At 45.9% G+C, this 24851-nt stretch overlaps 2 protein-coding genes across 6 annotated transcripts in view; one reads left to right on the forward strand and one right to left on the reverse strand.

Annotated features, from left to right (window-relative positions):
- LOC129380078 (beta-1,3-galactosyltransferase 5-like) overlaps window positions 1-7737 on the reverse strand; it is a 47041-nt gene extending 39304 nt beyond the window's left edge. Inside the window, exon 1 of one of the 4 annotated variants that reach the window (XR_008612590.2) lies at window positions 7611-7658. Coding sequence is in view for 1 of the 4 variants with exons in the window: in XM_055070949.1 (XP_054926924.1) it covers window positions 7611-7722 (112 nt within the window). In the remaining 3 variants the exon portion in view is untranslated. Of the gene's footprint in view, window positions 1-7610 lie in introns of all 4 variants that reach the window. The other 3 variants (XM_055070949.1, XM_050178443.2, XM_055070950.2) reach the window with 3 other exon arrangements.
- Window positions 7082-17655, forward strand: LOC126531058 (acetylcholinesterase-1-like). 2 transcript variants are annotated; one of them, XM_055070947.2, is made up of 4 exons: window positions 7082-7243; window positions 12080-12175; window positions 13152-14646; window positions 15533-17655. In XM_055070947.2, exons 2-4 carry the CDS (start codon window positions 12145-12147, stop codon window positions 15807-15809), a joined length of 1803 nt encoding a protein of 600 aa, XP_054926922.1. In that variant the 5' UTR covers window positions 7082-7243; window positions 12080-12144; the 3' UTR covers window positions 15810-17655. The 2 variants fall into 2 exon arrangements, with proteins under 2 accessions (XP_054926922.1, XP_050034396.1); XM_050178439.3 differs by lacking the exon at window positions 12080-12175.
- The last annotated feature ends 7196 nt before the right edge of the window (window positions 17656-24851 follow it).

Below are 24851 nucleotides of genomic sequence, written 5' to 3' on the forward strand. Positions count from 1 at the left end.
TCATGGTCGTCTCGTTAACTTGGTATGGACCAAAATTGGCACAGTAGGACAAGAGTGTATGACGAACATAAATGATAGGTCATGACATGAATATCATGAGATGAGTGTCATGTAGGCCATGAAACAGCCGCCTATGTCTTGGTGGTCTCATGGTCGTTGCGTTAGCTTGGTAGGCTCCCTGCACACTGCTGCGCATAACATCGATACCCACAGGACGTGGGATGTGCCAGCTTCTTTATTTATATTGACACAAGATGATTTCAAATTACACGCGCCAAATTTATTTCTGTATTCGTCTATTTACTAATCTGTTTATTTCTTTACAGATAAAGCTACCAGCCATTCCCTGTCCGAAGGCATCTAGTTACGTGGGTATACATTGAGGGTGCAATATCAGTGTTCAGCAGACCTCATCATATATAAATAAACTAACAATATAAACTTATAATTTTATCAAAAAATAACTACCACCACTATCATCACTAACCAGAGCCTAATCAGGTTTATCATCGACACACAATGAATTCACCTTGTGTACAAAACAAGCCAATAGAAGGGATAGAAGGAAGGAAATTGAATGGCGCATAAATTACATGATTAAATGAGATGTTAAAAAATAAAAAAAAAATAAAAAAGATCCCGTTGATCTATGATGCCATGCTTTCAAAAATCAGTTTTTCGATGTTCAATGTGAAGGATATCATGGTATCTGCGGTTATCTCAGCTGGAAGTTTATTTAACTCAACGACGGTATGAAGGAAGCAGCTGTACCTAAAAGTGCATAAAAAAACTCTTGGAATGACCTACTGTGACGTGTGTCGGCATTTTTCCACCTGATTTTACGTAGCACGTAATATCGAGGCAGTTGGTAATATTCAAGATTTCAAATAACGTATTTAAGCGATTGATTTTCCTTCTTGCTTCGAAGTTGGGCATGCTGGACATGCGGTATAACTCCGTCATAGATGATGGCGGTTCATATCTAATGGAGATAAACCGCAATGATTTCTGCTGGATGCTTTCCAACATGGCAATCCAGTGCTTTGTGCGTGGGTCCCGCATCACATCGGCGCAGTTTATCATCGGCGTGGTTAGCGTTTTGTAGGCAGTCAGTTTCGTTGGTGCTGTGGAACGCCACATTTTACAGCGAAGATGTATATGGTTAGCCGAATCATCCGTCCGTCATACGTCATACGTCCGTCCGGCCACGCGTTATACGTACTCCTGAGTAGCAGGCAGCTTTTGATCAGCCACGCCACGAGCAGAACGGGAACGAGCTCGTCTACGCCTAGCCGATACAGCAGCCCGGGCACAAGAACAGGCGCGTGCTGCCGAGCGCAAGCAGCAGCTGTGTTCCGAGGATCGGGCAGCCTACCAAGCCGTCGTTTAATGAACAGTCGGGATTAACTCAGTCATAAATACCGGGACCACACGTTTCAGTTTTACTGTTTAATCATCTATACGGAGTGCTTGGATGGTGATTTTTCTCCAAAGAAACCACACTTCTTTAAAAATTAACAATTGATTAGATGTTGAACATTAAATGTATAAGTGAAATCTGAGCTGACACTAACTCCTGCATATATCTATGCACGTACGGTTTTGAGGCGGACTCTCCTTTTTTGAGCAAGGAATGGTGAATGGATTCTTTTTATCACTATCAGTAGCGTGCATGCCCTTAGACACATTAACAATCATCTGCAACGTTGTACACCATGAAGATACATCGGATAGACGTTCATTTAAACAAAGTTGGCCATCTGGAGAAATGATGGCAGCGAACAAAACGTAGTCGTCAGCCACGAAACGGCATTGAACTGAAGGATGCATAACTTCAAGATCATCTGCAATCTTATGCACCATGAAGACACATCGAATAGATGTTCATTTAAACAAAACTGCCCATCTGGAGAAATGATGTCAGTGAATAAAACGCAGTCGTCGACGGAGAAACGGCATTGAAGTGAAGTAGGGATAACTTCAAGATGATTCATTATAGTTAAAAACCATAGGGGCCCAATTACGGCGCCTTGAGGCACTCCGGACTACACTGCTCCATTATTAGGCACATCTATCCACATGTACGTACGTACTGCCAGCGATCACTAAAGAACGAGCCAAGCTACCGGATGATTTCGTCGTTGTTGAGAGCTATTTTTATCTTGAGTGAAAGTTTCGAGTGCGACACGCGATCGAATCTTTTCGCGAAGTCCAAAAGCACGATGTTCATTTGCCCGGATTTATCGAGTATTGGGACTAATTCTTGGATGACGTGTGTTAGCTGCGTGACAGGGGAGAGGCCACGCCTTAAGCCCGTGCTGTTTCTTGCGAAAAAAACTTTTTCTTTTCGAGGAAGACGTCGGTGTACTTGAAAGAAATATACTTTAGTGTTTTGCTACTACAGCACAGGAGAGAAACTGGCCTGTAATTAAGGGTGTCCAAACTGCTACCTTATTTGTGAATGGGCACAACCCTTGCAATTTTCTAATAATTAGGGATGTCACCAGAGACAAGGCTATGAATAAAATTTATGTACAAAATTTCATTCGAGGTCTTAGCGTCGACCTATAAGAGGAAATCGAAGACCCCTTCTTTAGTGATTATAAGGTCAGGAGGGTGGATACTGCGCTCGACAGTCTTCGCTAGTTGAGGGTTGTCTTGCGTGTAGACATCCGAAAAGAAATCGTTAAACGCATCAGCGACGGTTCCTCTTGCTTAGATAACGAGATCGTTGAACCAAATTGCTTTAATAGTTTGGTTCACGCTTTTTAGATATGGGAAACCAAAACACCCGACTTTTTCTTTCAATAAAGACAGCACTGTAATGTTAAAGAACCTAAAACGCGTTATATGGACATGGGCAGCTCTCATAAGCATCAACAAACCACGTGAAACGTCCGGCGTTGGGAAATATTGTATACCACCGTCAGTAACGCCGGATGTCTTCGTAGCATTCGGCATGGGAGCGCCTGGCACGTGACTTCTATCCCGGCAACCACTACTCAAATCAATCTTTTTTTATGCGAAAGCGTCAAATGGCTCATTGAGCGATAAAGCTGGCGTCTGTAGCAGCGAAACGGCACCTAAATTCCCATTTGCTGCAACGCTGCGTCACGATCGCGCCTCAACGGAGTTCCCGTTGTCTGCGACGCCACGATACGAGCGCACCTCGACGGGGCAGAGCGAGCGAAAGGGAACACCTGCTGGGTCAGTAGCGCGCCAGGTGTATCGCGAGGGAAAGGGTATCGCCGCCACGCCACGACACCTTCGCTCAGATAATTGAGGCCCACCTATTAAGTCAATATGCCAGATTGGCAGGAACGAAAACGGGACGCAAGGTACTAGAGGACCTAAATATCAGCTGTCCTTACTATACGGCAACAAGACAAGACATTCCGAAAGAGTGGAGGGGCAAATTCGCGACACCGCCCCTTCCTAAAAACATGCACCCAGAATATCATCAAGCAAGGAGGAGGGCAAGAGCCAAAAATATGGACCAGATCTATTCTAAATTAGAGGGAGCCTTCTTCGTGGATGCTGCAGGTCTGGTGGGAGGAGTCTCCACAATATCGGTGGTGCATCAAGGGCAGACGGTCAATGGACTTTCTGTTCGGCACGGGGAAATTGCAGAATTGGAAGAGGCGGCAATCGCCACGGCGGCTTCGCATCCTAGTTCAGAATACATCATTACAGACTCGCAAACTGCATATAGAAATTACACGCGGGGCCGAATTGCACCGCTAGCTTGCAGGATCCTCAAACAATCTGGGGTCTTCGCTTCGCGCAAAGAGCTGATTTGGGTGCCAGGTCACGAGGGTATAGAGGGAAATGAGCATGCACAGGCTGCCGCCCGAGCTTTTCTCCCCCGGGGGCCCTCCTCCTCCCTCCCCGAAGACTTGGACTTCCCAGTGCCATTAATAACTTATGCAGACGTATTACAACACTTGCGCTTATCGCGACGAAAATACCCGGGCCCAACTAAGGGATTAGACAAATCAGAAGAATGTCATTTACGAAGGTTACAAACCCTGTCATTTAATAACCCAGTCAAGCTACATGCTATTGAGCCACAATCTTTTTCGGCCGAGTGTATATTCTGCGGGCAGAAAGCAGATTTGTACCATATGGTATGGGCCTGCCAAGCTAATAGTGCCTTAGAAACTATAAAACAGCCAACGTGGGAAGGATGGGAGGCAGTCCTGTCCAGCTCAACCCTCAAGGACCAGCGAGCCCTCGTGGAAAGAGCTAGGGCGGCGGCCTTAGCCAACGGAATTCCGGAATAAGAATCCGACCACCCTTCTCCTAACTCCCCTCTCCTTTTTTTCTCTTTAAATAAAACGTTTCATCTTAGTCATCATCGCAAGCTTGTGTTATCCGCGCCTTTCTTGACCGCAAAAGCTCTCGCCTGCGTTCTAAGAGCATCTCGGTGAGGTCAAATGAAAACGCGCCATGCGTCTCAACGCGTTCGCTTGCCCGTGAGGAGTTCATGAATCGAAAGACCGCTCAGCGACGTTCAATTGGGCATTAATGCTTTCGCATTCGCAACTAACTGAAAGTGCTTAGTAGTCTTAGGAATTTTTTTCATTGAAATTCCTTCCACATTATATTGTCAATAAGCCATCTCTATATAAACATAGACTTATTCATCAGTGCCATTTAATTACGTATTTATGAATACAGCCGGGCGTTACAAAAATGTACATTCAATTTTCCTTTCCTAAGAAATTGGCTATTGTTTTCGCTATAAACAGTAATTGCCACGATGGGGGAACAAGAGTTCGACGAAAACTCGTCTGGTCGGGATTGCTTATAGTCAAGGGCAAAGCGGACGCCGGCCAAAAACATTAAAAGAAAAGAAACCAAGACGTTTAAGCTCCCATACGTGGGCCTTCTTCACAATGAAAGTAAACGAAAGGGGGGAGATGATTATGTACGTGTGAATAGATGACGCAAACAGCGGGCATAAACGAAAGGAAGGCTGACGGCATTGCAGTTCAGCGTGATATGAGTAGTTTGGATTAGTAATGACTCGAGTTGGAAACGTCTTGGTTTCTTTTCTTTTAATGCTTTTGGTCGGCGCCCATCTTACCCTTGACTACAATGTTCCGAATTTAACAACAGACTTCTGCACCACACTCGAACTTTCATAAACTATAATGCATGATAATATGTTGCCGGAAGGCAAAGAAGATGTGACTTTGAGAGAAAGTCGATACGGGAAAGTAAGCTTGCAAATGAAATTTGGCGCTGTAGTTCAGAAGGTTTGAGGAGAGAACAAGCGTTAGACATGTAGTTATGCTCTACATGTGCTATGCTAATGTGCGTGCGGAGCGGGTGCTGAAACTGTTTACGGCTTTGAGCTTTGACCGGAGAAAAGAAAGGGGAAAAGGAACGAGCCACGTGCTGAGACAACAACAACAATGTCTATTGTAGAGTAGCTACGATGTAGACATTCAAACTTATTTATTTAAATTCGAGTACATCGCCCGAGGACGCTCTAAGTTCAGGTCAATGCACTCCCGTCTTTTGGTCGGCGGTGACACTGCAAGTACATGGCTTTTCAATAGGGAAGTAGAAGTCGCTCAGCGGTGCCGTTGAGGCAAGGTATACCTGATGTTCTGTAGTATGTTTCTCATTTCGCAAGATTGTTAATACTTTATCTAGCAGCCAATTTCCGTAAATAAGGTTACGTAATGCAAATATTTAATTTGTCTAATTAAATGCATGTGATATTGTAAGGCGCAAAAAAGGACACGTAACGCATTTGTGTTCGTAAATATGCGGATATTTTATTTATTCTGAGGGGAAGTTGCATGCCTTTAAAAGAGTGTGGAGCACAAAGCGTCTCACATGCTAAATCTTAAGTCCTGTCATAAACTGTGGCCCTGAAAGAAAGGCTCTTCGACAATCAAAGACAAATATGAATGCAAGCGTGGAGAAAGATGGCGTGTGATGTTCATGCCGAGTTTCTCCCTCTGTAGAGAAGATGTTCATATAGGCACTCATCACTAAATGTAATCATTTAACGAAAAATACATATCTGCTGCTTCACTATCGTTCTTGATGACGAGTTCACTACGGTTCAGTGCGTCTTCTTATCAATCAAAAGTATTTAGAAGCAAGCCTAATTTTGGCGCCCGATTTGTAAAGCGACACTGACCACTCGGTGATATCGACGACAAGGACACTTTCAGTCTCTGTTTCCAGTTTCCAGCACGTTTTCTCACTTTACAACCATAAAAACAACATACCTACCGCCATCTATCGACACATGATGAACCTAAAATAACAATATACGATGGCAAAAGAAGGCTAACTTGGGCCGTTGGGTATATGTTGAATTTAAACAAGACAGCCTAGCGCGGGTTTTGTTCGTGCCGTTTCTTGCGCTGTTATCCTATTGAAATGTTAATGCGAAGACAGCCTGCGTTCGGTGTAGAACAATATATGTCTCGGCATGGAGATGCTCGTCCTGTATCAAGGCGGAGCGTTTCGAACAGTGCGAAGCCCGCAACAAGATAACTTTGCATGAATGAATGAATGAATGAATGAATGCTCCGTTTTATGTAACTTCTCGTATTAATGATACGTGCTCATTTAACCATCTGTAAACGTAGCGCATCCTAGACGAAAAAAAAAAAGAACACACATATTGTATATTTCAAAGAGAAGTTAGCCGTTACGACATAATACATGAGACTTGCCAATACAGTTTTAGAAATCTTAGGATTCACACGCAATGGCATTTGTAGTATACCCGAGCCACGTGAGAAGTGTACGGCCAAGGATAACAAGCAGTTACTGAAAGCTTGGCGCTCGAAGCAGTCTGGTAAGTTCTTCCGAAGCCACAATCACCTTCGCTGGCGGTTTTTATCTTGTTTTGCTTCCCGCAGGTGTCTTCGACGCTCCGCATGACGGGTTCTGCGGTGTTCGGAGATGTGTGGTTTCCTTGTCGCCAGGTTCGTGCATTCAAGTGACATCCTTTGCTCTTCTCTTATCATCTCGAGAGCGGCACTACTCGAATGGTCGGCACAGATCGGCCTCGCTATCTAAGAGAAAGGAGCCGCCGACGTTGAGATTCGGACGAATTTATCTGCACCGCCGGTTTTATGGGGACAGTTACTGCACGATCTGACAGTCATGGTGAACATCCGCGCTAGCGTCGAAGTGGCGTGAACTTCCTTAGGTGTCTGACCATCACGGCGGTGTCTGACCATTCAAGACAGCCTATGACTTCGAATGGGTCAGTCCTTTGAGATCAGTCGGTAGTTTGTACCATAAGTTCCTCGTCATTTTCAAGTATGAACATGACCCATTATTCCGTTGTAATGTTCGCCGCTGTTGATGTGTATATCGCCAAACGTAGTCGCTGTTCTAGTAAGCTAGGCTTACTACAGACTGCTTTTTCAGGACTGCTACTTAGAAACGTTATCCATGTTTCCTTCTCCACGTGCTGTCTTTACTTTGGCGTCCGCCAGTAAGTGAATCGCGTGTAAATGCTCAGGGGTAAATAACGCGTAACCTGAACTGTAGGTAGCGGAATAATGTACTTGAGTATGGCATATGACTTCGATGATATAAAATATCCTACTAGCGGTAAAAATATTCACCTAAGTCCAGTCCACTAGCGGTCCAATATTCACCTAAGTACAGTCGGCGTCCCCCTCGTGTAGAGCGCAGTAACGACGGCCACCATGCCGGTCCGGAGGCAGCCAGCGACATCTAACGGTAGCTGCTGGGCTCGAGATAAGAATTGCCTGGCACGCGCGGCCGACGCAGCTAATCTCGGGCCCAGCCACTCCCGTCAGACGTCACTCGCTGGCTGCGGAGTAAGAGGCGATTGGAAGATTGGTGGAAGAAAAGTAGTGAAACGACAGAAAACGGAGACGTACAAAAGCAAAGTTCTCAATAGGTGGTCAGAAAATTTGGTTGTGGGAGTTCATATTGGTTTTTATCTCTATTTCTTTTTTTAACCTAGGTAGGACATTGGGCAGTACAATAGCAAGAGCTTGGTGGCACAACCCACCGCCCCGTTCCAAAGGGGACGATCATAACACCCATCCACCCATCCATCGCTCTGGTGGCCGCCGTTTCCGCGATCTACACGAGGGTGACGCCGACTGCAGACACTACCACCACTACCACCACCACCGCTACATTCTCTGTGATAAAATGTACGCGCCACATACAGTGCAGGTTCCAATAATATTTGCACCATAGATAAAGTAAAGCACTATTCGTTAAGACACTGGAGATATGCTTACATCACGTTTACCGTAGGATGCATTTCGCTTGCAAGAAAAGATTGTGCGTAAGCGCCGTTAAACGTTTGTTTTTACTAAAAAAAAAAGAAACAGATAAACTTGGTGACGTGAGCGCGAAGGAGGTACATGTGGCCCAACTATACTGATGCTTATAACAACATCGACACTTGGAGTGTTCAACCGTGGTCGAAATAGGAACGCCTCAAGTTGGAGCGTGCATGTCGAAACACTTACTCAGCACGAAAGATCCCTCGTTAGAACAATGCCGATCATATATGTGTCCCGGTATAAAACATTCAAGCAAGTGTATCGTAAGTTTTGTACCCAGCAATTGTACAGGACGTGGAAAGCAAAACCCACCGTAATAGCTTAGTGACTATGCTGTTGGGCTGTCAAGCACAAGGTGGCAGGATCGAATCCCGGCTACGGCGGCCGCATTTCGATGGGGGCGAAATGCGAAAACACCCGTGTACTTAGATTTACGAGCACATTAACAAACCCCTCGTGGTTCAAATTTCCGGAGTCCCGCACTACGGCGCGCCTCATAATCAGATCGTGGTTTTGGCAGGTAAAACCCCATATTTTTTTATGGCAAGCAAATAGAAGATTACTATGTTCCTGTATATTTTAATCAGCTGTCTCCAAGTGCCTTGCGGGCTAAAACAAAATATCAATTGGACAAGGTGCTGAGGTGCAACTTAAAAGGTGCCTCCGGTAATTACCCTCTCCTTTCTACTGCTCGTTCGCTTTTGGTTAGAGATAATTTAACTAAATGGAAATTAAAATGACGTGAAATGTATGTCAATCAAAATTATTACGCTTCTGATGCCTTCCAGGCACTGCTACTAAAGCCATATGTGACACTAAGAGGTCTTATTTGTCAACTGTATCCTTGTAACTTTCAGCAATAAGGTAATAATATTGTTACCGAAGGATAAAAGAAGAGAAAGGAAGAAGAAGATCGCGAGACGCTGGCTGCTGCGTGTTGTTGCTGGTCGGTCATCTTAACCACAAGGACTCTGCTTCTACATATTTTGTAAATACAGTCTCTCTATAAACCGTTCTATCGGCGAGGAGGAACGTAGCTTTTACTTCTTTAGAGGCTGCTCAGATCGAAAAATTCTGCTTTCTAAATATCCACACGATTTTGGAAGCAACCGCTGCAGATGTAAGCACTACCGAGGGTTAGCTTAGCGTTGCGCCATAAAAAACTGGTCCTTAAAAATCGGTTGTCAGTTGCTTTAATAGAGTTCAATGCTACTCATACAATAATATCAAATTGCACGTGTGTTATGTATCGACAACGTTCAGTCTTGACTCGCCTCCTATTTCGATCGCGGACAGAGCTGTTGCACCGCCTCTAGGTCGGTCGCCGTTCGATAATGAGGCTATTTTTAAGTTGAAAGCTTGGTAACGACACGCGAAGAGGTTTTATAAACCCAAAAACTTGTTACACCTCTCAGTAAAACGCGAAAACACACCACTCTTTGTCAAAAGTACATTTGCATTGCACCCTCTAAGCGCTAACCCACTTACCAGCATGGCGCCGGAAGACAGACGGCGCTGTGATCTCATAATGGCGGCGCCTTCAGTAAAACGGTCTATAGACCGTTTTATCGGCGAGGAGGAATGTAGCCTCGAACCAGCTCGCCGCCCCGCTCTCCTTCGAATCCGTTTTCTCCCAGCGGTAGTTTGGCAAGGCAGCGGTTTAATTGCGAATTAGTTCGATTCTAACGTTTTCTGTCTGGGATTTCTGCTGTCAGATGACTCAAGGTTTACGGGCTACCACTCTGCTGTATTCGGTTGCAAAAAATAACTTTCGGAAGGAAGCGTGAAGTGCATCTCTAGCTCCGGCGACTTCGTGGACATCTCCACTGCGATAGCAGAGAAGCGTCCGCTTTGTATTGCCAGCATAAACAGAAAAGACTTGATGCCATTGCGTGTACGTTCGGACGGTTTTATTCCCCGTTAGCGCATGGCGACGAACTCGGAACTCGGCACCCATGATCAAACTAGGATACGAAAGAAAGGTGCGTATTCCGAGTCGTTCCAATATGGCGCATAGATGAATTATTTCTTCGTGTACGAACATTAAATTTATCCTGCTCAAACGTGTTCTAAGATTATCATGCTTGCCAGCCAACGTTCTGGTGGAAGTTCACCGAGGTCGCATTATGAAAACAGTACGTGCTGACTAAGAAATGAGCGTGTGTTCTTTTCCATTCTGTAACCAAAGCCATGCCTGCAGTGTGCCGGCCGGCCTTAGTTCACAGGGTCTCTCACGTGCTTCCTAATCTCACCAGCAAACTGTCAACGCCGCTCACCGCGCGCTGTACTACTACAGAAAATAAAGTTGCCGTTGCAAAGAGTAGCTATTCGTTTTTCAACTATCTCGAGTAGGCGAGGTGCCCTATCTCGAGTAGGCGAGGTGCCCGAGACGCACGCGCCTACTCGGCGCGTGCGTCTGGTTGATGGTGGCATATTCACGGCCACTGTCAGTAGCTCATTTTATACAAGTTAACAGCTCTTTCGACCGAATTATCTTACGGTTCTTTATTTTGTAAAGTTTGATGTCCGATTCTCAGGTAAACAATATTTAGAAACTGGTTCTGTGAAAATTATAGGAGCATGGAAGCTGTTTCCTCGGAGCTTCACAGTTACCTGGATTGGGCTGTAAGCTCGTGTTACACACCGCATTACACACGGAGACACCTCTGCTTGTTGTCGCCTGAGTGATATCTTAATGAAGTCCAAGGGTAGACATATAATATTAACACGTTAGATGTATGCGTCACGTATTGACAATGTTCAGACTTGCCTCCTATTTCGATCGTAGGGAGGGCTGCAGGAGCGCCTCTAGGCCCGTCGCCGTTCTATATTGCGGCTATATCGAAGCTAAAACATTAGCGACAACATTCTAAGAAATTTCCCAATCCAAACAAGTTGTTGGCACCTTTCGGGAAAGCACGAAAACTTGCCACTCGTCATAAACAGCACGTTCGCCATGCACCCTCCAGCGCGATCCCACATACCACGGCATGTCGCCGGACGATAGAGGCGGCTGTGATCGAAAACTGGCAGCGCCCACAATTAAACGGTCTATACTCCCAACATCCCTGTAACATGTTGGCGGAGGTGCGGGGATGTTGTGTTGTTATTACTGAGTTATTGTAATAATTATCATTAAAATTAATATTACGAAAATATAGGTACAAGGACTGTGTACAGAATAAAGTATATAGGGAGATAAAACTTGAAGGCTAAGTTTTGGATGTTTCACTGACGATCGCCTAACACAACAAAAAGAAGCGTCTCGAAAAAAACGATTGGACCAAATTGATGGGGCGGAGGTCATAGAGATGTGCCTTTTGGGTAATATAATAATTTACTGTCTAATTTATAACTTCTGACTGCAGCATTAGACACTACCATTTGCGAAGATGCTTCTGTTTAGTTTTATGGTGCTTCTGAGGAGACATCTGATGACGATCCGATAAGGCAAATGTGTGCGCTTTAGATAATTAGTGTGCCCCAGCAGACCTTACAACTTGAACAGCCGTTGTCACAGCAGGCTTTCATGATGCCTGTTTTCAATTTACGGAAGCGAGCTGTGAGATCGTTGGAGTAAGACGGTGCTGACACCCAAAGATATATTTTTCACCATCTTCCTTTTTCACGCCGTGCAACTACAAATGAGCAGGTCGGGCTTTACGCAGATGCAAGCACTGATAAGAGCTGCTTGTACAGCATGAGTCTCCGCGATAAGAATGAGAGACGCTATCTATCCGCAAACAAATCATATACGTTATCGGCAGCTCCCAGAGAGAACCTTTGACGACACCTAACATCTGGATCAGTGTATTTGCCGACAGAGGAAGGGATGTGGCCACATGCAGGAGGGTTACAAAGAGGTAAACGTTTTTTTTGTCCCCCCCTCCCCGTTCTATTCTTTATAACGAGTTGCGCAGCACGTTTTGTAGCATATACTTTTGGCACTATGCTTATACTTGCACGGTATTGTGTACCAAAGTACAACTACTAACCCTGCAAAGCACTTTATTATACCATATCAACGGCTGTTACTTTGGTGTCAAAGCTTATAGAGTACGTTGTTGGGTGTTACGACACTTCGGTGTTTTCATGTAAGGCGAGAATCCTAGAAAGTTAGGACATCCAATACTCTTGTAGATGTACATCGTGATCAAGTTAAAGACAAGTGCGTGACTAGGCTAAGTATGAAACGGTTCACTGCGAAAATATCGTGCTGAAAGATAGCTTCTTATGTACGAAAGCATGCATACAGCAAAAGAATAGCATCAGTTTTGAATGACAGGCATGACAAGCTTGGTTATCTTGCCAATGACAGCGTGAATGAATTAATGCAATAAACCCTTTGCTTTGTTACCGCTCCTTTAATCAACAGGAAGTAACGTCACAGCATAAATGATGGAGGTGGGTTTCAGGGTTAACGTGTGCCAGTGTTCCCCTTGCACGTTCTCTGCAGATAGCTTCATCGGTCACTGCGACAAAGATACACTTATCACTTTCTGCGTACTCGTTTCTCAAGTGTCTGCAAACCTTAGAGACAAATGCGTCCCAGAACTTGACCTAATGAACCAAATGCTTGTCCAAAAGGGATGTTGCCATCAGTACGAGAGCAGAAATTTGATTCTCTGCAAGGGTATTCAGTAAGTCATGCCACTGGCGCAACTGCTACAAACATTGAAACATTGAAGAAAAAAGAGATAGATACACAAGCATTAAAGCGGGCATGCGAGTCTCTTATCATTGTTTAAGAGATGGGGCAGCAATACACCTTGAAAATAGCGTCAAATCAAAACAACTTTGGAAGTAGAACAGAGCTTTAACATATTTCTTTTTCTTCAGCAATGAACAGGCTTCCTACAGCGACGCTCCTGGCCGTGACCGTGATCTCGGCAGCGTCGTCGCACGTCGTCAACACCACTTCCGGGTTGGTGCGTGGTCTTCCAATTTCCGTGAAAGACAAGACCGTGTTCGGTTTTCTGGGCATTCCGTACGCTCAGCCACCGACGGGCGAACTTCGATTCCGAAAGCCTGTGCCAGCTTTGCCTTGGAAAGATGTGTGGGACGCAACGACAATGCCTTATTCGTGCATGCAACTCGAGAATGTGTTTCTCAGCGCCGGCTTCGAGGACGAGAGCCGGCACAGCGAAGACTGCCTCTACCTCAACCTGTGGACTCCTCAAACAGACTCCTCTAGCAGGCCTGTAATGGTATGGCTCCACGGTGGTGCATTTATAATGGGATCGGCCAGCCATAGTTACAACAACGGCTCCGTGATTGCCGCCCTGGGTGACGTGGTTGTGGTCGCGATGAACTACCGGCTCGGCGCATTCGGCTTCTTCACTGCAGACACAGAGGACGCCCCTGGCAATATGGCTCTCCACGACCAGCTGCTCGCGTTGCGTTGGGTGCACGACAACATTCGCAACTTCGGCGGTGATCCCGACCAAGTGACTCTTTTCGGAGTCAGCGCTGGAGCAATCTCGGCCAACCTGCACCTCCTATCTCCCCTGAGCCGTGGCCTGTTCAAGCGCGTCATCTTGCAGAGTGGGAGCCTCTACTCCGCCACCTTCATGAGCACCACGGAGGAAGCCATACGGGTGTCGAACGACTTCGCCAGCACCCTCGGCTGCGCGAGCAGCATAGACGAGGACCTACTCTCTCACCCGGAATTAGTCGTACGATGCTTGCGGTCCAAGAGCGCCGATGAGATCCTGCGCGCGCACATCGCCTTCTCACGAGGCAAGATCATCAGCATGAGGCCCGTGCACGGCGATGAATTCATGCCCAAATCCCACTTGGTGCAGATCGAAAGGGGTCAGTTCCAAGACGGCGAGGTCCTGATCGGAACCAACGCAGACGAAGGATCGCTCTTCCTCTTTCTCGGCTTTCCGCACCTCTATCCTCTCAAGACGACGCAACCTGTCTCGCGAGAGGACACGCAGAAAGTGGCCCGAGTGCTGCTGCACGCTTTGCACGCGCCGGTGCCTGACGACTTGTTCGACGTGTACTTAGACGCTCAAGATGGCGCCGGTGCAATTAGTGAGGACGAGCTTCTGCGTGGGCGGCTAATTGATATCGTGGGCGACCTGTTCTTCGTCTGCCCGTCGGTGCACTTCGCCCACACGTACGCGAGGCACGGTAACCCAGTGTTCTACTACTCCTTCGAGCACCGCACCGAGGCCAGCATCTGGGGCCCCTGGATGGGCGTTCCGCATAGCGACGAAGTGCAGTACGTCTTCGGCATGCCCTTTAGGCTGCCCGCGCACTACACGGAAGAGGAGGCACGATTCTCCGAGAACATCATCAACATGTGGGTCACCTTCGCCAAGACAGGGTGAGTACGTATGGAAAACCTTTACGCTCGACTCCTACGAGCGAAGTAGCCCTTGCTGATAGAAACGTCCTGCTTTCATTCACACCTCGCGCACAGCAATTACAGACATTGTAACAAACCATAATTAGAAAATTGTAAAACATCTCCGGAAGGTTTCTTACCCGTGGCTGCACGTTCAGTAGACAAAAAAAAAAAAGAAGACTGACCCACGGAACACTAATTTGTTCTTTCTGGACCCTATATTCCTTTCCCCAGTTACTCTTTTCTGACTTGCCAATTGCTGTCAAATAGCAAATTTAATGTACATGTAACAAGTTTGGTCTCTTTCACTCATGTCATGCTCCAGGAATTTAGGCATTCTCCTCTAAGCGGTCGGTGCTGCTCTCTTTCTCCACGCGCCTCACAATAAATTCAACGTAAGGGACGCATTCACGCCACGAGCACTTTGCCAGCGGAACGCTCCCGTCTTCTCCAATGAACTCATATTTTATTCTTTGTCAGTTTCTTTACAACAGCATTCAATGGCTCTACTGTCGTACTCATGATTACCTGGTGTTTCGGCTTCTTCATCGAAGGCAGCGAACAGACACAATGTAAACAGCGCGTGGCCATGCGCAACAGGATGTGGGTTAGCCAGCGCGCCCTCTAGACTCTGCGGTATGAAGCGTTGTATCCAGAAGGCAAAAAGAAAGCCAACATCAGCACCAACAGAAAAAAAATGGGAAAAAAAAACTTACCTCGCTTTTGTTAGCTCCTTCTTGCTTGCCCGTTTCCTCGTTATCGGTGGTATCGGGGACCACTCCTTCCCGCGCTTGCGTCATCATTCTCGTGACGTCACACTGTGCCCGTTGACAAGGATGGCGTCCTTCGTTCTGCCGCTTTTCAGGAACCCAAGCACTCAAGACACGCGCTGGGACGAGTTTCAAAGGAGCAACGGCACCTATCTGTCTCTGCAGCCCCGGCGATACACGACGGGCTCGCAGCTGCGCCAAGACCGGTGCCAGTACTGGAAGCCGCATTTGAAGTACCCGCAGCTAGACTCCGCCGGTGCGCGAGCTCTCGAGAACTATCCGGGAAAAGTGATGTGGTTTGTCGACAGCGTCGTGTCGAAAATCAGCAAATTCTGGATGAGGGTTAAGTCGTACAGCAATAAATTTCTATGACGGACCATGTGGACGCCGGTGAGCGGTGTCTTTCTGCCAACAGAATAAAAAATTTCATAGATGTAAAGCCCATTGATAGACCCTGAAAGACTGATTGATTGATGGATTTAACGTCCCAAGGCAACGCTGTGGCCACGAGGTACGCCGTATTGTAGGTCTCCGTATTAATTTTGACTTCAGGATATTATTTAACGGTTACCTAAAGTTAAGTACACGGGCACATTTTATTTCGCCCGCACCGTAATGTGGCTGCCGCGGCAGGCTATCGGATAAACGACTTCGGGCTCAGAAGTAGAACGCTACAGCCACTGCGTAACCATGATGGTAGTTCCAGAGATAAACCAAGGAAACTGCAGGGTTACTATATTGGGCGCATTGAGAAGCGCTTGCATGTTAAGACGCCCGATTACATGGTAGCACAACTATTATAGCGTATTAATTTTTTTATAACACTTAGTTCCGCGCCTGAAAATTTCGTAGTTAGCCTGGTAGGATTCTGTGAGAAAATATATTCTGTGGTTCCAAAAAATAGTCCGCTCGTAAGCTTCTGCATGAACGACAACTTAAGTAAACGGTTATTTAGATGGGGCTAGGGGAACTGTTACAGCGAGCGCAGCGTACGTTTGATACAAGTATTTCGACAGGTCTCATAGTTGTGCCACAGGGTTCTCAGACGTGTTATGATGCCTCCGAGAGGGAGGATTCCCAGGAATCTATAGGTGGTAAAAGTGATGTGGTCTCCACGCGCCTTCTAAAATAGACAGACGATACGAGAACCGAGAGCCTAACGCCCTTTTGCATACCCACGGTACCTACCTGTCTGTATGTTGGCTTTAGGAGATTCCTCTGTTTTTCTGTAACTTGTCTCGGAATGAAAAATTAAAAAGGGCTTCTGTACAAGAAAGCCTATGTTGGTGCCGCCTGTTTCTCTCTGTTTTCCGATCTTTAAATAGAAATCTATTGCGTAGGCCATAACTACATTACTGCTAGGATTGACGAAGACGGGTTTCTTGCGAGTAAAACTTGCACGTTTGAAACGTGCGTGCACATGTATTAAAGCAGTCTCAGCGTTGTCGGTCGCTGGTACCACCTCTCTTGGGTATTTAGGACGCAAAGGTTGGTGCATTTGTGCCATGAAAATGTTGGAAACACTTAGGGAACTTCGCTGCGTAAAAGTGCAAGGTTACAAACCACTAATACATTAAATACCGCGCTCAAGCAGCAGCCGACGCCGTATTTCTGTGCCCAAATGTTCTTTTATGTTGCCAACACACACACACACATACACACACACGCACACGCACACGCACGCACACACACACACACACATATATATATATATATAAAGCTGCTGCATCTGCAGCGTGATCTGTGGCAACTTATTACACCCTCAGGATTACAGTAAACACGTATAATGAAAATTATATGTCTGCCGTGTCATTATAACTATCCACATAAGCTCTGAGGCTAGAGCACTCGAGGACTGAGGTGAACATGCCTGCTGGGCATGCGAACGTGTTATCGTTGCTTTGCACAGAGAGAGAAAACATATACAGACCCTTTACAGTGTCTCGGCATAGGCGCTGCCATACTTAAACGCGTAACCTAGCCGTCATTGAGCTCACTTCGGTTTCCCCGTCCGGAAAGTGGACGACGTCTTGCGTAAATGCAGAAAAGAGCTGTTTGCACTTTCGGGGTAACTATTTACTCACGAGAGATGCAATGCTTTCAACCGAAAGCACAAACGAACGTGGGTGCTGGTGACAATTTACATTTGGCCATATTTTAGTCAGATAATGGCCAGTGAATACCTTTGCCATATTTAAAATAAAGTTTTTTCCATCCATACCACAGGTCCAATCGTATGCATTCACCGATGAAGCGACATCTGATTGCGCGTACTTCTTTCCGATATTTTCTCGTAATAGCAGATAACTGTTACCACCTTATTACCTTAGTAAATTACTGTGCGAGCAATATTTTTTTAGTGCCCGTAAGAACGTATTTGTGTTGTTTTCAAGCTGCCTATCGTAAGCATTGGTTTTTTGAACATGCAAGTTGAAGCAAGCATAATCCCTGGAGATGTATCAGCAGCGAGCAGTCACATCAATATATACATCAAGGTCTGCCCACTTAGCTACGCTATTATAATATTAGCTTAACGGTCACAAAATTTGTTAGTCAGATCAAGAAAAGAGACAAGTGAATAAAATATTGCGCCTGAAGTGTATCGGTTTTGCGCTTTAACAAAACTGCCGTCTATTCCATTATGTTTTACGTGATCGTAGCAAAATTCGCAGTGAAATGATCTAAATATGTTCACAATCGGTGTCGCTTTATCATCATGACTGCACGCACACTACACTGCGATAACTCGTACGTACGAGTCCTGACCAATCATCTCCCCCTGTCAAGAAAATACGCATTATCAGACACGAAATCTTCGAGTGCGGCGACATCACAAGTGTACAAAACGACAGGTAATCGTTTCGACCTCACTCGTGCTTGTAACTGCTAATAACGAATTCATATCGGAGCTAAACACCTGTTTCTAGAAGGTGAACTGCCTAATCTGAAAAAAAAAAAAAAAATCGAAATACAACACGCGAACGCTCAAAACCGCACAACACGCGAACTTGTGTTTGGCCTTATTGGTACTGCATGGTTGGCTGATATCTGATAGTGTTGGAGGATATTTCTTCAGGTGTACCAAGCAACACCTTGCTTCAAATGTGCAATATGTTATCGCATACAGTCAATAGAAATAGCACAGCCCTTCATTGCGGTCACTCAGGCGTTCGGTTGCACTCTGAAGGCTCCGTATGGCGTCCTATGGCGACGGTGCCGGTAGCCCCATCTTTTTGACGCTTTCGAAATTAACCGCTGTAAACAATGTATAGAAAGGTGGGAATGTTAATCAGAGATAGTTTTGGTAGGTACTGTGCATGATGGGAAAGTGCAAATGTATAGAGCAAGAAAGAAAGGCGGTACAAAGGACGCAAGAACAATCTAGCTAGGGGTAGCATGACCTGCTTCCATAGTCTATTATACAGGCCAGACCACAGGAACTCGATCAATGGAGATATACAATCGAACGCCTCTGCAGCGAATTCCTCCACAGCGAAACAATCTATATAATGAAGGAATTATTAAGTCTAGACCGCACATCTTTCATGTGTATTGTGAACGCATCTACAACGAAGACCACAACAAAACATTTGTATGTACAATGAATAAATTTATGCATCTTCGATGGTTGATTCGTTGATTTACAACGAGCACCACGTAGTGATGCTGGTAGCCACTGGCCTCCGCAGACTTCGCCAAGGTGCGCTTTCATCATCATCATCATCATCATCATCATCATCATCATCATCATCATCATCATCATCATCATCATCATCATCATCATCATCATCATCATCATCATCATCATCAGCCTGGTTATGCCCACTGCAGGGCAAAGGCCTCTCCCATACTTCTCCAACTACCCCGGTCATGTACTAATTGTGGCCATGCTGTCCCTGCAAACTTCTTAATCTCATCCACCCACCTAACTTTCTGCCGCCCTCTGCTACGCTTCCCTTCCATTGGAATCCATTCCGTAACTCTTAATGACCAGTGGTTATCTTCCCTCCTCATTACGTGTCCTGCCCATGCCCATTTCTTTGTCTTGATTTCAACTAAGATATCATTAACTCGCGTTTGTTCCTTTACCCAATCTGCTCTTTTCTTATCCCTTAACGTTTCACCTATCATTCTGCTTTCCATAGCTCGTTGCTCGTTGCGTCATTCTCAAGCGCATTCTGCGCTTTGCACTAGCGCTAACGGCAGCCCTAGCAATGCACTTCACGGGCGTACCGATATCACAAGTATGGCCCTACTGCATTGCTCCAAGAATTGCTCAACTCGTTCACTGCTTCTTTTAACGCGTAAGTGTCTGTGACAGCTGACGGACACGTCGCAGTTGATGATAACGTGATTATGTACTCGTAACTGACAACCGACGACGCCTTCCAATGCATCTAGGGTGTAAAGGACCCAGAGGTCAATGAACGCAACAGTGATGAAGATCTTGTAAATGAAACAACAATTTTAATGGCGAGGAGTATAGGAGTATGATAGCAGTATTCGTGGTACCTGCGTTTCGCCGCAGAGCGTGCTGCCAACATTGGTGCAATAGGGTTGGCTTCAGTTGCGCATTCTGTCAGACAAAGTGTGCAAAAAAAAAAAAAAAATAGCGACTCACTTTATTGTTTCTTGAACTCATGTTAACTTTAAAATTTTCTTTTGTTGAACGTCCTTAGCCTCTTTGATTGTGAGTGGCACGGGGTGCGACTTCTACAATAAAGTGAACTGTACAACGAAAAATTTTCGATTTCTCAAACACTTTGTTATAAGTACACGCTCGACTCTAAACCATCCGCTATGAGTTCCCTTGGCAGCTCCGACTTAGACGTTGTCCGTCTAGAAGCTCTGCCTAGAACCTCTGCACTTGACCTAAAGGTGTTTTGTGGAGACCAGAGGGACGCGAGAAGTGCTTCAAAGACTGCACCAATCATTCGTGTACGGAGCTTTTCAGAATGCGACCGCGCGGTTGCCAGCGCTGGCAATGGCAGCGCCGCTGTCGACAAAGCGAGTGGAGCAACAAAGAGGAGGCAGCCGCCAAAGAAGAACACAGTATGCTTCGGCTGCGATCTGGTTTCTCCAGCTTCAACAACAGCAGCGACCGGCGATGGCGGTAGCAGGCGGGCGCACTTTTCTCGCTCTTAGCCGCAGCGCCGAACGTGATCGCCCTGCCGATACCTCGCCCCAGGAGAGTTCCAGAGCACGTGAAGCGTCTTGCTAAAGGCCGCCTCTTCCTTCTGTTGCACGGCCAGCGCCCATTAAAGCGTCTTCAAAGCGGCGCCAGTTTGTTTCACTTACACACCTTACGCTTACTGCGTGTTTCGTACCCCCAGCGCCTCCCCATTCCCCTCTATCTCACGCTGTTTCTGCTTTTTGCTTTCTCTTTCTTTTTTTCTTTTTCCAGGCACGGCCTTGAATAATGTCGGAGCAAGGAAGTTGTAAGGAATGCAGTCTAACACGAGTTGCACGTAACAAATTTGCGACTACATCTAAAATCACGGGTGCCATATTGTCACGCGGCTCCGACGGCGCTCAGGCAAGCAGGCAGAGACGAGTTAAACATGTTGGGCGAACCTGTGCTAGCTGTGCCCTCTAAACTAAGATACAGCTCACCTGCGGTAATAGAAACAATCTGATATGTGAATTGAGGTGAGTGGTCTTGGACTCCGATGACGGCCGCTTGTGTCTGGCCGTTTTTGCATGCTTGCGTCATCGAACCTTCCGTTTGCGATCGTGGCGACAAGGTCGATTCCATGTCGAATGTGTGGTCCGACGGGAACATGCCGCAGTAATCTGTTGGCGCGTCTACAAATCGATAAACGATAGGCACGGGTTTCAGTAAAGCGCTACTATTGCGCTCTAGAATTATGCAAAATCTGATATCCCAATCGCGCTCTCTGAAGGATTAGTATTCCCCACAGCTCTAGCATCGGTAGAGTGGCGGAGGTAGAATCCTGGACTGCCAATGTTCCGGTCGTAAGTTTGAGTCCTCGTGGCAGAATGAGAAACTTCATTCCTTGTGATACTCCGTAAATAATTTAGGAATTTCAGGGACGACACCGGCCGGCATCAAAACGACCAGGGAAGCGAGCCCGTCGGTCCTATCGCTGTTAAGAAGAAGAAGCCTGTTAGTTTAGTGTCCGTAACACACTACGAAGCTACTGCAAGTGTGATAAAGAAACTGCCTACCTACCCGCAATGCAGCAGGCAAGAACTTTCAAAATGTGTCAATCAGTGCGAATGTCCTCAAGAAGCAGAGCAAAGCGTTTAAGATCATCTGTGATGAGGGCAGTTGCCACCAACTTTCCAGGATTCTTCCGTGCGAGATGCGACAGCTTTATTTTATTTTCGACTCTCATACATCACCTTTCATTTCTTTTGCGCCCTTATCCCAAAACAGGGTAGGTAGCCTGTCATTACATTATATAACTTCCCTGTGCTTCTGTTTTCTCCCCTTATCTTTCCTTTAATTTCTTTATTTCCATCCTCTTTCTACATTTAATGCGATTAGGATTCTTTGCCTATTTCAGCCATTTTATCTTATTGTCGTCATGTCATCGTCGTCATATCGCTTTTGTCATTCCATTACGTCATTCCTTCGTCATTCTATCGTCACTGCATCAATGTCATACAGTCGTCGTCATTGCGCCATGCTCATCGGCAAGCAAATAAACTTAGCAAGCGAGTGACATAGTAAAGTGGGAGGTACCGCGGTACGTCGCATATATCCGGAGAAACGGAAGCCTCAAAATGACCATTAAACTTGTTAAATAAACGTGATTTCAGAAATACGGTGTGCTGTTACATTGTTCGAATGCTAATCTCATTACCATCGACAGCCATCGTGGGATTACCATTGCCCTATTTTTTTCCTTTAATTTCTATTCCCTTCATGCGAGTGGGCGTAGCGTCTCTTTTGGAAGACAGAGGCTAACCATTGGTATATGACTGCGTGACAAACGAAACATAGAGAAAAGGAAACCACGGGACGAGCTCTGACTTTCAAATGAAACTTTAATGCGAAACCCATGCATATACATACATCTTTTTTTCATACAGGCTCTTTCTGCGCACACTCTGAGATGTATGTATATCGCATGGGTTTGACATTAAAGTTTCACCTGAAAGTCAGCGCTCGTCCCGTCGTTTTCTTTTTTGCGTGTTTGGACTGTCGCGCTGTCATACACCAACGGAACCATCCCGACTAGCCCCGCTTTACACTTCGCTGAATGGCTAATCCGCTTCTCTCTCTCTTTGTGCTCTTTGAGGTTGTTATAACTCATGTTAACTTAAATAACGATCTCCTCACACCCGCCGAAAGTCTCAGAATTTTTCAAACGAGGTTGTGTTGAGGACTTTCTAGCTCTAAGAAGACACTGAACAGAAGCACTAAATTAGTTTAGATTGATATTCTTTGAATACTCTGCGTTCGAAAATTTAGCTGTAACAGCTTGATTACCAAAAAAATAAAATCAAGGTCAGTGTTTCAGTTTTCGAATATTACGAGCGAACTCCAGCGCCTGAACGTCAACGTAGCCTCACGGATTTCAATGTATTTACTCGTATTTAGGACTCCGTGAATCAGTAAAACTTCCTAAAATTTATAAAGTGCTGTCTTCGCCTCTGTAAAAAAAAATTCTGAAGTTTTACGTGACATAACCGCGATCTGATTATGAGGCACACCGTATTGGGGTACATGGGAATAATTTTTGGCCATTTGGGGATTCTTTAACGTGCTGCCTCTTTTAGAGTATACTGCAGCCCATCTTTATAGGTAAAAAAATATGAATAGGCTAGAGTAGACGGCGTCAAAATTGACGACGTCACAGCAAGTTGGTACGGGCACTTCAACGCAGCATTGCCACCCGTCTTAGCCAAGACAGTACATGGACTCCCCTGAAGAGGCAACCACTACTGCAACACGACTATTTTGCTCTCAATAAACGTGCTTTTCTCTCTCCCGCACTTTTGAATGTCTGTATTTTCTCGATTACCAAGCCTCTTACGGTAAGAGGTGCCATTTTGGCATTGCCGAAGGGTAGTTTGCCAATAAAATTCACAATATTTTTCCGTTTAGTGTTTCTTTAATACCGACATTATGGCACATGCATGGAATGGTTGTGTTGAGTAAAACGCGTACAATTAACGTCACCAACAATGAGAGAACAAGAAAAACCTCAGCCTGAAGCCAACTTTTCGACAGTGGGGCTTGGGTACATCAAGGTCTTTCGACAAGTCCCCTTGTCGAGGTCAGTTAAAGAGAAAGAGACATAAATGGGACGGGAAAGGCAAGAAGGTTGACCGGGTGAGATTCCGGTTTGCTACCCTGCACTAGGGAAAGGGAAATAAAGAAAACGGTGGGACAGTGGAGAGAAAAAGCAAGGAAACGAAAAAAAAATAGTAGGGAAGGTCGTGAACGGCCATGAGAAATAGAGTCTCTCAAATAGGCCACACGAACGGGAAAATTTGAAGAATGCCTTCCCTGTTTTGAGGTGTGACGACTGTATAGCTCGGCTTTCCAGGACTGTCTGCTCCGGAAACAGCGGGTCGTCAAAACGCGCCTGCGTGGTCGCGAGTGACTGCATGTGTGTGCGGTATAGGGGACAATAACAAAGAACGTGTTTGATAGTTTCATCGTTGCCGCTGTGGTCACACACAGCACTATCCTCCCATCCGATGCGGAAAGCAAACGACTTTGTAAGTGCGACGCCAAGCCACATTCGGCAAAGTACCGTTGTCTCGGGTCGGGATAGTCCAGGCGGTGAATGAAGTTACAGACAGGGGTCCAGTCGATGTAGACGTGTGTGCTGGAAACTGGGTGTGAGCCACTGTAATTGTAAGGCATCATATGCAAGCACTAAAAGTTGCGCTGCGGCATCAGTTCTTGACAGCGAGATTGGCTCATGCACCGCATCATCATGAGCACACCAAACAGCTTCATCGGCCTGTTCATTACCCATTATGTCACAGTGACTGGGAAGCCATTGAAATGAGACGTCGTGTCCTTGCTCGACGAGGTGATGAAGGAGCTCTCAGGCTTGCAGCACTAATAAAGTTTGTACCACCACCTAGCTGTTCGTAGGGTCCACGGCGTAAGGCGGAAAGCAAGCAATGTAGAGCTGCCTTAGAGTCGCTGAAAATGCTCTATTTTTGAGGTGGTTCGTATCATATTATGCGTAGTGTGTTACGAAGAGCAGCATGCTCCGCGGCTGTCGATGTAGTCTTATGCGATGTCTTCAACTTCAAGGTGGTGACTAGCGCAGGAAAAGTTACTGATCCTGCAGAACCGTCCTCGGTGGTTAAACCATCAGTGTATATATGGGTATCATCGTTGTATCGTTCATACAGCAAGAGCAACGAAAGTTGCCTGAGAGCTGGTGGTGAAAGTGGTGTCTTCGTTCCAACCCTAATTCT

This window comes from Dermacentor andersoni, chromosome 5, assembly GCF_023375885.2.
Source record: "Dermacentor andersoni chromosome 5, qqDerAnde1_hic_scaffold, whole genome shotgun sequence".
Classification (NCBI taxonomy): Eukaryota; Metazoa; Arthropoda; class Arachnida; order Ixodida; family Ixodidae; genus Dermacentor; species Dermacentor andersoni.

Coding starts and splice junctions, on each gene's coding strand:
- LOC126531058 (XM_055070947.2), top strand. CDS start 12,145: ATGTGGCCACATGCAGGAGGGTTACAAAGAG. Junction 12,176..13,151: donor TGCAGGAGGGTTACAAAGAG/GTAAACGTTTTT, acceptor CTTTTTCTTCAG/CAATGAACAGGCTTCCTACA. Junction 14,647..15,532: donor GTCACCTTCGCCAAGACAGG/GTGAGTACGTAT, acceptor GCCGCTTTTCAG/GAACCCAAGCACTCAAGACA.